Source organism: Carassius carassius, chromosome 7 (genome assembly GCF_963082965.1).
Source record: "Carassius carassius chromosome 7, fCarCar2.1, whole genome shotgun sequence".
NCBI classification, from domain to species: Eukaryota; Metazoa; Chordata; class Actinopteri; order Cypriniformes; family Cyprinidae; genus Carassius; species Carassius carassius.
In genome coordinates, this window is record NC_081761.1 from 16171819 (window position 1) to 16185958 (window position 14140).

The 14140-nt window shown below is 36.9% G+C and overlaps 1 protein-coding gene across 1 annotated transcript in view; it reads right to left on the bottom strand.

Moving 5' to 3' along the window:
• trim2a (tripartite motif containing 2a) overlaps positions 1-13296 on the bottom strand; it is a 51262-nt gene extending 37966 nt beyond the window's left edge. Inside the window, exons 1-2 of the mRNA XM_059554053.1 lie at positions 13000-13296; positions 1642-1820 (exon numbers count right to left, since the gene is read on the bottom strand). Coding sequence (XP_059410036.1) covers positions 1642-1775 — 134 coding nt within the window. The 5' untranslated portion in view covers positions 1776-1820; positions 13000-13296. The remainder of the gene's footprint in view (positions 1-1641; positions 1821-12999) is intronic.
• Between the last annotated feature and the right edge of the window lie 844 nt (positions 13297-14140).

Below are 14140 nucleotides of genomic sequence, written 5' to 3' on the forward strand. Positions count from 1 at the left end.
ACACATACCTTATGTGCCTTATGTGCCTTATGACTTAAAAGATGAGAGTGGTAAATGTTACAGACATGGAACTGTTCAGTCTATTATTGATTTTTATTTCCACTTCACTTTTTTCCAAAGAGACAGAACTATTTGCACTGTATTTATCAGTGGGACAATATTCATACAATACTACAACCTAGAAATAATTTGCAGGTCTCAGCAGCACGAATTATGTGGCCAGCTACATCTGATTCAAATATTATGCTAATTAACAGTGAGCGGTGGTTTCAGACATTACAGTGCTTCACTCGCACTGACTCTTAATTTGCCTGAAAGAATGAAAAGACCGAGTTGAAGGTGGAGCGATTCGACAAATCAGATGAAAGGAGCGCTTAAGCGCTGCCCACAAGTGCGAATGAAATATAAAAGCCATAAACTGAAATGATCAAAACGTACATGGACCAACGGTCTTGTACATGTTCTCTCACTTGAATCCTCTTCTTGAGATTTGAGTCTCTGACCTTCTGCAAGCCCCGCCTTGTTCACGCAGTGATTGACATGGCGGAGGGGGCGAAGACGTGATCGGCTCGGAATGCATTTTCAATGTGCACATTGAATTTTGCTACATTCATTGTGGGACACTGAATGAAAATGCAATCGTAAGTGTCTTGACTGTGAGTGTTAATGCATTTAAGAAAAATAGCATTTAAATGATATAATTTTGCCACAGTTTTTGCTTGAACATGTTATACATATCTAATCATTTCTGTAATACTCAATTTTCATTTTCATTTTGCAGCTTATAAAGCGTTAAAATTAGCTTTCATTTTACATATTAAAACTGGTGTATGAAATGGCAAATGAAAATTATGTAATTTAATTTTCATTTTCATTTTGCACCAAACGTTGCACAAATGTATTGGAAAATGTAAATGTAAATACAGAAATGCATTGCAATTTTACATATTGCATTGTCATTTTGCATATTACATTCCAAATTGAATATCGCTACCCATATGCTTCCATAGTAAAATGAGTCTGCAGTTTAGCTGCAACAGCATAAACAAATATTAGAAAGTTAGAGTTCTTTGTACGGACATCTTCTCTGATCCTCCGAATGTGCATATTTACACTATATTGCCGAAAGTATTGGGACACCCTTTCTAATGAACATGAGTACAATGTTTAATGTTTAAGCATATAATGATATTCAAGGGAATTGTGTGCCTCTAATTTTATAGCAACAGTTTGGACAGGACACTTTTCTATTCTAACATGACAATGCCTCTGTGTATAAGGCAAGATTCAAAAAGAAAAGACCGATTTAGTCAGTGTGGAAGAACCTCATCCCAGCTGAACACCTCTGGTGTGACTGTTTTATGACTTTTGGCAATATAGTGTAGGTTTGAAATGAAATGAAGGTGAATAACTGATAGCAGAATTTTCATTTTGGGGAAACTATCCCTTTAAGTTGTGCTCTGCATATTATAAAGCTATCTAATCAGTAAAATCACCTTTACAATAATGTAAAGGTTAATGTATTAATGTCATTTACACTCAGCTAACAAAAACTATTTAATAATAGTAAGTAATTTAAGCAATAAAATAAAAAATGTGAAATTAATTGAGCAATATAATGTAGTACTAAAAATGACGTACTTTTCACAGAAGGTGTGAAGGCAGGGAAGGACCTTGGGATTGTTGTAGCGATCCAGACAGATGCTGCAAATCAGGAATTGTTTGTCGATCTGACGCACCACAGGACTTGGGAGGGTAGAAGCTTCAGTTGCCATCCTAAAACTCTGTCAAAGACCTCCCACACTCCTTCAGCCCAGACCCTGGATGAAGAAAAAAAAAAAATAGATGAGATATTGTTCCTGGAAAAGACCACAAGGTGTAGCTGTTTCTTTTGTGTGAAAATATGCTGCATTAATTCATACAAACAAGGTGCTAGAGGCAGCAGTAAATATCACATAACAACACTGGAATTCCAGTTCTCACAAAATCTTAAGTTTTTAACCATTACAAGGCATATTAATAATTAAAGCATGCTGTATTGAATCATGTCTGTGTTAATGAATAATCTGAATGGTAAAACATCAGCCATGGCTCAGATGAACAGTATGATTGGTTTCAGCACTTCTAGTTCCATTGCCTTGAAATCAGTGGGTCTTTATATTCGTCTTTGGTTAAAAGCCTGAAATACAATCTGTGGTTAACACAAGCAAACACAAGATATTTTCAAAGTTTATTTTACAACATTTCAGTAATACTCGAATCATTTTTTATTTTAATTTTTATTTATTTTTTCTTGAAAAAGCTTTCTAACAAGTACTTAAATGGGACTATAGAGGTTGTTAGGTACATGAAATATCATCACACTAGTCTGCTTTTACAGCCTCATTGTGTTTAGAATCATGTTCTTGCAAACTATTGTAACTCCATCTTTTAGGTAATTTTTATATAAAAATGTTGTCAGAAGCCTAATGGTGGTGATGTTGAAGTCATGAAACCATAGTTTGTTAATATCCTGTATTTACCTACATTTAGCTTGTATTTTGGTTTCAAAATTCAAACAAGTTTTCTTTTGTAAAGATTATATAAGATAAGAAAAATGCGTAAAAGTCAGTTTTATTGGCCACAGAGCCTATTGTCTGCAAAAAGCCAATTAAAACTCTTATTTGTCTAAGTAAATTTGAATATCCATTTTTATCTGCTTTTCAGAGTTTTTTAGAGCACACAATGTTTTCAGAACAGATACAGCCAATGCAGTAAATATTTCAATAGGCATTTAAAAGCTGTCTGTTTTAATGCACACAGTGCACAAAGCCGAGCAAAAGAACAGTCCAGATGTCCTCAGTGCTGAGCAAAGCAGAATCATGCATCTGTGAGTCGATCCACTGACCACAAAGTGCTCAGTGAAAGTCGAACCCTAAATACAGGCTTCTGGACAATATCTATGTAACAGACTGGAAAAGAAAGTCTGGTGTGAAAGCTCATAAAGGGAAAATATATAGGCTTGTCTGCTTTGGATGATGTATAAGGTAATCATTTTGGAGTGAAGCATACAGTAAATCTCTTACATACTGGTAAACATATTCAAGTCTAAAAAGCAACATACTATTATTGTGGATAGATCATAAACTGAAAAAAACAAATCCCATAAAAATTCAGTCAAATTAAAGGGATAGTTCACCCAAAAATGAAAACTCTTGTCATCAGTTATTCACCCTTAAGTTGACCAAAACCTGATTGAGTTTCTTTCTTCTGTTGAACAAAAAAGATCTTTGGGGCAAAAATACAATGGAAGTCAATGGCTACCAGCAATTGTTTGCTCACCAACATTATTCAAAAATTCAGTAGTATGTGCTTCAAATAAACGTTCAGAATTAACCAAAACAATGTAACCAACATTCTTCAAAATATCTTTTTTTTTTTTTTTATCAAATTTTTATTTATTTTTTCCTTTAGGGAAAAACATACAGACATGCTTCACAGAAATAGAATATAAATGTATAAATACATCCATTTACATACATGTCTATACATAAGCATATATAATGAAGCATAATTAACATAATAAAAAAAAAAAAAAAAAAAAAAAGAAAAAAAAAAAAAAAAGAAAAAAAAAATAATAATGATAATAATAATAAAAAGAAACAAAATAAAATAAAAATAAGTAAAATCCCATGTGGAACCCACCCGCCCCTTGGATCCCGATCCCCATATCTCACTCGCAGATTAAATCTAAAGCCCACGGAGAGTGGTCAGCAAAGAGTGCCAAGCCTCTATTGCTGACTCTTTGGCACCGTGGACTCCAGCTATTGACAACTCCAAGTAAACAATATCCAAATACATTAAAAGCCAAGCTCGAAAGCAGAGTGAGTGTGGAGGTTTCCAGCGTGTGGCAAGTAGTTTTTTAGCAGCTGTAAGTCCAGCCAACAATGCTCTTTTCTTGTCCAGTGTCAATCCCAACTTTGACAAATCATTCAAAATAAGTGTAGCAGGCGTACAAGGCAGTCTAATCTTAAACAACTTAGAGAGGTTAAAGGCAATCATCTTCCAAAATTCAGCCACTGGGGAACATTCCCAGAACATGTGAAAGTAACTGCCAGTCACTTTAGCAGAACAGAAAGTACAAGTAGGATCGTCAATAACCTTCATTAAATGAAGCTTCCTAGGGGTGAAATAAACCCTATGTACAAAATTATAATGAATTTGCTGGTGATCAGGGTTTCTGGATGATAAACCTATATTGATCCACACTTTATCCCAATCAAATGCGGGTGACAAATCTGGAACATCTCTCCTCCACACTGTGTCCAACGCCAGAGGTCTATAAGCATATCGCAGCAAGAGCCAATAGAGTCTTGATACAAAACCCCTAGTGCTCCCGACAGAGTAAAACAATTTTCGAATTGGATGTGATGTGAGCGGAGCTTGTAAGGGGGCACCGTTGCTTTTTAGAGTCGATCTCAACTGCAAATAAAAGAAAAAGGAGGTACGTGGTATACCATGCTTGATGCAAATATTTTGAAAAGTAAGTAACCCCGCCTCCCCATAAATATCCCCAAGTGTACAAATGTTTTTTTTTTCCCAATCAGGAAATCGAATATGACAACCGCCAATCAGCAATCTCTCATTGTTAAATATTGGAAAGTGTGGGTCCCAGATAGAAAAACAACCAGCCAATTTCTCCACCCTCCTCCATACCAAAAGTAAATATGAAATCATGGGACCAAATTTCAAACGGCATTGATGGGGTGAGATTTTTGCATACAAAATATTAGTAAAAGAATATGGAGCTATCATCCGTTCCTCTAAAGTTCGCCAAGAGACTTGAGCATCAGGGTGAAACCAGGATAGAAGAGGTCTAAGTGTGAAGGCCCACTCATAGAACTTAAAATTTGGGAGAGACAGGCCACCAGCCTGCCTTTCTCGCTGCATGGTGGTGAGCTTAATACGAGGTCGTTTGCCATGCCACAGAAATTTACTTATTGCTGAGTGCAATTTGCCCCAATATTTAGGGGGTGGGGGAAGGGGGAGCATTGAGCTGACAAAATTGATTCTGGGCAGAACATTCATTTTAATTATGGCTACCCTGCCACGGAGCGAATTTGGAAGGTTAGACCACCTGTCCAGATCCGCCACCACTTTGTTAAGTGTTTTAGAAAAATTGTTTTTAATAATTGTCTGTATGGAGGAATAGATGTCTATCCCCAGATAAGTGAAGTTATTAGTAACTGGAATAGATGCAGGGATGGGAGTATTGCACATTGCCTGATTTAAGGGTAGTAAAGCTGATTTCTGCCAGTTAATTTTGAAGCCAGAGAGCTTGCCATAAAGATCGAAGGTAGACAAAATATGTGGGATACATTGCACTGGGTTATTTATATACAATAAAATATCATCAGCATAAAGTGAAACATGGTGGTGTGTACCTCTAATGGAAATTGGAGAGATTGTGGGAGAACCACGGATAGCTTGTGCCAGTGGCTCAAGAGAAAGGGCGAATAACAGAGGGCTAAGAGGACATCCTTGTCTTGATCCTCTCAAGACAGCAAATGGGGAGGAGCTAATTTTGCCCGTAAGTACTACAGCTGTTGGGTTTTTATACAGGACCTTAATCATATTAATAAACGGCAAACCAACCCCCATAACCTTTAGCACTGCCCACAGAAATGGCCACTCCAGGCGGTCAAAGGCCTTCATTGCATCTAGTGAAAGGACAGCAGCAGGGGAATTTAAATCTTGAGCATCATGTATAATGTGTAATAGTCTTCTAACATTATCTGTAGCAAGTCTAGACTTTATAAACCCAGTTTGATCACTATGTACCAGTTCTGTCATATGGCCTTGAAGCCGACGGGCCAGTAATTTTGCGTAAATCTTTAAATCTGCATTTAAAAGCGAAAGAGGCCTGTAGCTGGCGCAATCAGCTGGATCCTTTCCTTTTTTAAGAAGCAGTGAAATTAATGCAGAATTAACATCCCTAGAAAATGATCCCTCTCTAACAGAATATAAAATCATCTCCAGTAAAAGCGGGCCAATCTGGGGCCAAAAAGTAAGATAAAATTCGGGTGGTATTCCGTCTGGACCTGGTGATCTACCTTTACGCATGTCCCTAGCAGCTGTCTCGCACTCCTGTAATGTGATTGGTTGATCTAATTTTATGGCGTCATCATTACTGAGATGAGATAGTTTAACATCTTTCAGGAAATTATTGCAGACATCTTTATCAAAATTATTTTCCGAATTATATAACTCCTGATAGAAGGAGGCAAAAACAGCATTTACTTTCTTTGGGTCACATTGTATAGTGTTATTTTTGTCTTTAATGCAAAAGATATCAGCAAAGTGCTCATCCGTCCGAAGTTTCATTGCCAGTAAGCGACTGGGTTTTGAGGAGTTAAAATAATAAGTTTGTCTGGTTTTGTGCATGAGGAATTCTGAACGACGCCTCAGAAGAGAGTTAATCTCTTTTTTGATCAATTCCTTTTGTAGGGCTGTGTAATCATTAAAATTATGTTGCAGGGAAGCATCAAGGGACGTATATTTTAATTCTAAAGCTTCCAATTTAGCTGCATGAGCTTTGTTTTGTGTTGAGGCATATAAAGTGGTATTACTCCTTATAAAGCCTTTTATGGCCTCCCAAAGAATCCTTGGATCGAGAACAGAGCCAACATTAAAGTCCAAAAATTCACTAAAACTTGTTTCAAACTGAGCTTTGAAAGACTCATCTCGCAGTAAAGAAGTATTAAGACGCCATCTGGGGGCTTTAGTGGAAAATGGGCGAACCTTGACTGAACAACATATGGGTTTGTGATCAGACCAGGTCACCGGAATGTAATGCGCATTTTGAATATTTTGAAATAAATCTTTTGAGGCAAAGATAAAATCTAGTCTCGAAAAGGATTTATGTCTCCCTGAGTAAAAAGAATAGTCTTTTAAAGAAGGGTTTAACAAACGCCAGATATCGACCATGCCCGTTTCGGATGCCCAGTGGCGCAACGCCTCAGATGCAAGATGTTGGTCTTTAGTCTCGCTGCCGCCTGTTCTGTCCATGCTGCTGTCCCACACCGCATTGAAATCAGCCCCAAGAACTAAGTGAAATCCTGTAAGATCAAGCAAGGATTTAGTTAATAGATGGAAAAAGGTACGATCAAATACATTAGGGGCATAAGCAGAAATAAGTGCAATGTTTTTCCCATCCATACAGATCCTTGCTATAGCTATCCGCCCTGCATCATCTGCCCAAGAGTCAATCATATCAAATTTTAGTTTACGTTTACACAATACCATTACCCCTTTAGATTTTGTTGCTGCAGATGAAGTTGCAATAGAATGATAAAACTTATTGGCTAATCGACCCACATCTTTGCCCAATAAATGTGATTCCTGAATCATAGCAAAGTCTATATTTTTCTTACGAAAAAATTCTAGTACAGTGGTTCTTTTGTGCGGAACGTTCAGACCCCTGGCGTTGACTGAAATAAGGTTAAGAGCTGTCATATGCTAGAAGGCTTTGTGAAAAACAAAGAAAGAGGAAAAAAAAAAAAAAAGAAAGAGTTGTCCCAACAACAGCACGAGAGAGAACCGGATCCATAAAAGAGAAACACCCAAAAAAAAGAAAAAAAAAAAAAAACCGAAGAGGAAGGTGAGGAAGCTGAAACTGTCGAACCTTCCTGAAAATCCACAACTGGATAACTAACTCAGAGAACTTTCTGACCACTCAAGTGCGGCAGCAGCGCCACCCATCAGCAAACAACTGAACAGCAGTAGTGTGAACACATTAAAGACATCCGCCATCTAACAGCGGTGCTATATCGTTAACAGACACGAAATCTACAGACCCCCTACCCAACATAACCTGCACACATGACTTATAACTCGGGCAGACAAAGAAGGAGAGAGAGGGGAAAAAAAAAAAAAAAAAAAAAAAAAAAAAAAAAAAAAAAAAAAAAAAAAAAAAAAAAAAAAAAAATACTGTTACCAATATGCCCAGTCTACAAATTGTGATAAAAAATACCACTGCAAAAATAATATTAAAGGCAATAAATGAATAAAGTGGGAGACATGCAGTGAAGTATATTATAGATAGTGATGCGAGACAAACATCAAAAATAGTTAATATTGATAATAAAAAATAATAAAATAAAATAAAAACTCCAGCTTTATAAAATTCGGAATGCTAGTTTAAATGGACATCAGAGGAAAAACAGGAAAAACGGACATATATTGTATATAATCTTGCCCGAATCAGTCTTAAAGTTTCAAAAAAAAAAAAAAAAAAAAAAAAAAAAAAAAAAAAAAAAAAAAAAATATATGTAGGCCTATATGTAACAAATAAAAATAAAATAAAAAATAAAGAACGGGGAGGAATATCACCGCTAACGTTAATGGCCGGGGATAAGAATGATTGTTCTGCTTAACATTTTAGAGGTTTTTGATGCATATCAAGGCCTTCTTATGATCTTCAAAACGATGCTTAACTCCACCCGGCGTTGTAAATGAAAGCACTGCAGGATAGCCGATGCCAAACGGGATTTTGGCTGAGTGAAGCAGGCGTTTACACTCCAGGAAGGAATGTCTTCGCTCCTGCGTGGCCTTCGAGAAATCTTGATAGAAGCTTATCTTGTTGTTCTGCCAACGGACATCCCCGATTTCTCTAGCGAGTTGTCTCACCCGTTCCTTCTGTTGAAACCTCAAGAACCGCACGATAAATGGCCTTGGAGGGGCACCGGGCTTGGCAGGTAGAAACGACCGGTGAGCACGCTCCAGATCTAAGCCCCCTTGAAATTCAGCATGAAGGACTTCGGGGAGAGTGGCCTTCAAAAACGATACAGCATCTTTATCCTCCACACGTTCCGGAAACCCATAAATGCGTAAATTAACTCGCCTGTCCCGATCCTCGTATTCAGTTAGTTTGGCGTTCAATTTTTCAACCTCCAAAGCAGAAGCCGGGGGGGCGACGCTGCGCTGCTTCTCCGCCTCCTCTAACATATCGAGACGCACCTCCGCGCTATTTATCCTGGTTAGCATGTCGGCCAGCTTACCCTCCATCGCCTCAACTGCTCTTCTCGTTTCTGTGACGTCCTTGCGAATATCTGCAAAGTGTTTAGCTTGCTCATCTGATAGTTTTTGAAGAAGCTCGTGAATTTTAGCAGTCGAGATGGACTCATCCGCATCTTCACGTGCTGGGGATACAGGAGAGGCGTAGGCAGCTTTTGAGCTAGCGGTAGCCCTAGCACTTTGCTGATGTTGAGACGCATTTTCGTTTTTCCGGGGATTTGGCATATCGAAAGTGGTTGACGCTTATTAAGGCAACTTGCGGGGGAAAAAAACAATGCAATAAACTGCGGATGCCTATATATTCACACAAAATGTTATCTCGTGGCGCTGCAGCCCTCAACCTAATCAGCCATCTTGCTCGGCGTCATCACGTGACCCTTCAAAATATCTTTTATGTTCAACAGAATTTTTTTCCCTTATCATGAACACAAATACAGTAACAAAAACAAGTTCTAAAATTGTATCTTTAATGACACAACTTGTCTCATCCAGTCCATTCTCAGTGGTGAGGAAAATTGAGATTTCTTGCTTTAAGATTAAAATGCTTCAGGTTACCACAATACCAGCATGGTTCCACTCAAACCCATTTGTTCTGTAATTGCTATCATTTCCTGTGGGGAGTAGATCAGTCCTGTTTCTTTTCATTGTGTTTTTTTTTTAATGTTGCTCTGCTTCCAGCACTGTTCTTTGAGCTCGATGATCTTGATCATAAGCTCTTCTTCTTATCAGTAAAACAGTTTTTTAAGCATAGCTATGGTGTGAATGTCTTGTCCTCGTAAACCATTTCTACTAATGTCCTAATTCCAATACTTAATGTCAAAGTTGTGCTAAGTCATTGGTACTGAAGGGCACTGCTCTGTACCAGTGTTGTCACTATTAGAATAAAACTAAAAAGCATTGCAATTAAAATTGTTTCGGTAATGGAAATAAACCTGAAAGACAATATATTAGATGAAAACATTAAAACTGTATTAAAGATACAAAGGTAATAAACATTAATTAGTTATAGAAATATTTAATAAAAAAATAAAAGCGCATAAGTAAAAAATACTAAAACGTAAACAAAAATTACAAATAATACAAATATTATATAATATATAATAAAATATAAAATATAATCTGATACAATTATAATTAATTATATAACAATATATAATACCAAAATAGTTCTGTACTATGTAAATATACTGTGACATTAAAAGAAAACATTCTCCTCAGCAAAAACTAAACTGCAAATAGCTTGTTCTGTACTTCTGTAAAATTCTGACATGAGACAGATGAATGCACTTTAACACATGAACACACATTTACACATTAACAACGCCTATTAATTATTTATAAACCTAACATGCCCAGTTTCAATAAGGAAAAAGAGAGGAAGTAGTATATCATTGATAACATCAGAAGAACTAATGATAATAGTAAGTTGTGTGGGCATCCGTCAGACATTTTGATGTTCCTGACTGTGCTATTCACATATCATACAACTGTATATATTACACCTGAAAATCAGCTGAAAAAAATGGCTAGGGAGACCCCTGCTTTAGAGATGAAACATGCAATTTATGAGAAAACATCCACATACTGCCATCTGAGATTTGATTCAAAGGAAGAGCAGATTCGCATGCAATGTAGGGCATGTCACCAATACTGTACATCAGTAAGATGGAAAGAAGCAGGACACATTCACTGTGCTGAAGTGGATCCCTCAAGGGCATCATCCACCCCCTCGCTCTGCAGGAAAAGAGCTTCACTGAGACCATATCACCATAGCAACACTGAGAGACGGAAGGAGGCCGGGAACATCTAAACCAGAGCATAAGGGGGTGTTCACACAGGACAAGTTCTTAAATTCAAATCAGCTGCTAGACGGAATGCAACAGAAGTGAATTAACTCACATGCACTGCTGCTAATATTACAATTATAGCATATTCTAATATGCTTGTACACTGTATGTATACAGTATATGCTTACCATGCTCCCCTATTGATCTGCTTTGTCTATTGTTTTAAAATTGACACCGATTTGATTTTTCAATTATTTCTTAATTTGGTGTCGAATGGCAGAGCTCATGGTGGAAGATGCTGAAAAAAACAATGAGACATGGGTCATTTGGCAAAGGTTTCTATGTTTCGCATTCATATACCAACAATTAAAAAATAGCAAAGATGGAAAAAAATCTAAAAAACACAACTAAGAACTGAGATAAAAAGGCTGTGAGTTCGAGAGGGAACACATGTGAGATTTTGAAGAGATGTGATGTAAAAATAAATACATTCTGAACTTGTATTGCTTGTGTTGCTAAATTATTTTTAAGAAAAAAAGTGTTCTACAAAAAAAACCTACTAGATACACTACGTACATCTGTCCCTATGCTAAGCACAAAACAATAGCTAATTAATTTATGGGTGTACAATTTCTTGATTGTTGAAATAAAAATATTGAGACATTTACACAACTATTGTTACATCATTTTTAAATATGTAACTTAACTACATTTTTAGCAATGTAAAGGGATAGGTTCATGGATTGAAAGCAGCTGAATTATATTTTTAATATATAAATAAATATAAATAAGTAAATAAATTGCACACACAAACAGTTTATAATTATTTCATACTAAATTGACATCAAGAGTTCCCTTTCAAGGCAATGATGTTGTGGACTTTTAACTATGTATCCCACCACCCCTAACTCCCACCACAAATTATATTTCTGTTATTACCATTATTGTGTTTCCCAGTCATTTATCATTGCTACAAATAAACCGGTGCAACTCAAGATTGGTTCTGTGGTCCAGGGTCACATATTCCAAATAGACAGACTCTAAACAAACACATTTCCTAGACTCCTGTCAAAGCCTCTGTCATTTTCCGCATGCCATCCCGGCCTGGTCCCGTTACATAATATTTATATAAGCAAGCCTAGAGCACAATTTCTCTGTCACATGATGAAGACATCTGATTTTACATTTAAACTGGTTAACAACAGTAATTTACCCCTAAAAGACTAACATTCCACACCAACAGCACCAGAATTCACAATATAATGCAGTTAGTCTTTCGTTGTGAAAGCGAAGCTACTTTGTTTGGTCTTTCAAAAGAGGACACAACTAAAAATCAGTGGTTAAACTGTATTTACAACACTGTTCCAGGACAGTTCAACCCAAATATTCAGATGTGTGTAGCGCATTTTGTGGAGGACAAGGACTGTTTCCTGTGAGAGTAGCCTACAATGCCGGTGTCTGTTTTTATAAAGTGGGGCAGTTCCAATTTTGCAAGGACAGTTTGCCGCTTCTGAGTCACAGCCTGTATGTTTTCATACTATTGTTTCTCCAGTCATAAATGCAGACATGGTTTTATGTTTACGCGACACGATACACAACGCAATGTCATAAAAAAACAGTATAAGTCATTATAATCAGTAATTATGTCCCCACTGGATGCAACAAATGTCTTATTTGTAATGGGTTTAATTGGTTTTGTCTTGTCGAGCCGGGACACATGGCATCACAGTATGGTAAGGGGCATAAAATTTCGTCACACGCTTGAGGCATTCAGCCAATCACAACACACTAGATTCCTGGCCAATCAGCATGCACCTCGCTTTTCAGTACAATGAGCTTTGTAAAAATCGACACAGGCATAAAGGAGAAAAACAATAATGTTCAATATGTGAAAAATAATGTGTTTTTTGAGGCTTAACATAATCACATAAACACATTGCATTACATAAAAATACACACAATATATATATATATATATATATATTAGCAACATCATATGACTCATTTAAGTAAACCAGCAACATCATATGACTCCTTTAAGTAAACCACGAAGTTGTATTAAGAACTATCCACAATGTAAAAATGTTACAAGCAGCATTGTGAAAGAATCAATGAAGCATCCACAGTGTATATCAGAAAGAGTTCCACTGAAACCTACCATCAAGCAGCTGTTCTCAAGGCACCATCCCACATGTTGATACCCAGCAATGATGCATTTCTGTCTGCAATGAGCAGGAAAGATATCTGAGCACCACTAAGCCACCAAAAAAGATGACAGCTCACTTCAAACTAGCACACGAGGAAGAGGATTACTGGTCTCTCGCACTCTCTGGATCTTTAATCAGGCCACACCTTTCTTTCGTTCACTCTCGACGTCATTCATAAATTCACCATGTAAACATTCACCCCCCTCCCCACACTTTTCCTCTCATCAGCTCTAGCTCTCTAAATGCTAACGCACTGCAGTACATTTTGCAAAGCATTGTGGGATTGTGATGTAATTCTGAGTCTTAGAAGAGATGATGGCGCAGATGCCGGGACCAATTTTCAGCCAATAGGGCATTAGGAGATTAAACTGAACAATGATGTCTGAGAGAGAGAGGGAACATGAGAAAGCGCAAGCCAATGAGATACAGCTGCTTTTGTCAGCATGCATTATTAGTGCTGACTCACTGTAAGGTAGTCAGAATTGAGAGAGCAATGCTGTGGGGCTGAACACACACATGCACAAACTACAAAACACACACTTTAAAGCATATAAGCCTTAGAAATATGAATTTGGTTAATAATTGAGAAATGTGATCAAGTCTTGATTGAAGTGATGTAAAAAAAAAAAAAATTGCAAAACCTATATAGATAATCTTCCTGAGTATTTAACATAGATGTCAAGTGATTTTTATTCACTATTATGGTATCTGTGTGTCTGGGCTTGAAGACACTCCTTGTGTATGAAAAGTACCTTTTGGAGGCATGACGACAAGCAGCAAAATCACAAGAACCGGTATTAAATTTCATACTAGTATTGTCCCTCACAACAGGTAGTATAACAAACCAATAAGGTAGCTTAATTATTATATGCCAGTTTGACATACACAAAACATACTATTCTAAGTCAAAATACTCCATCACCTTGCTCATCTTGGACATTTCTCTGAGAGGTCAAATTAAATGATTTTGTTTTCCACTCCAGATATAAATGATTTTTTTAAATGTAACAATAATGTGGCAATAATTTGAATGTAGATTTTGTAAAAATGTAAAGCAAAACATATAGGTGCAATATATTAAAAGTTTGTAAT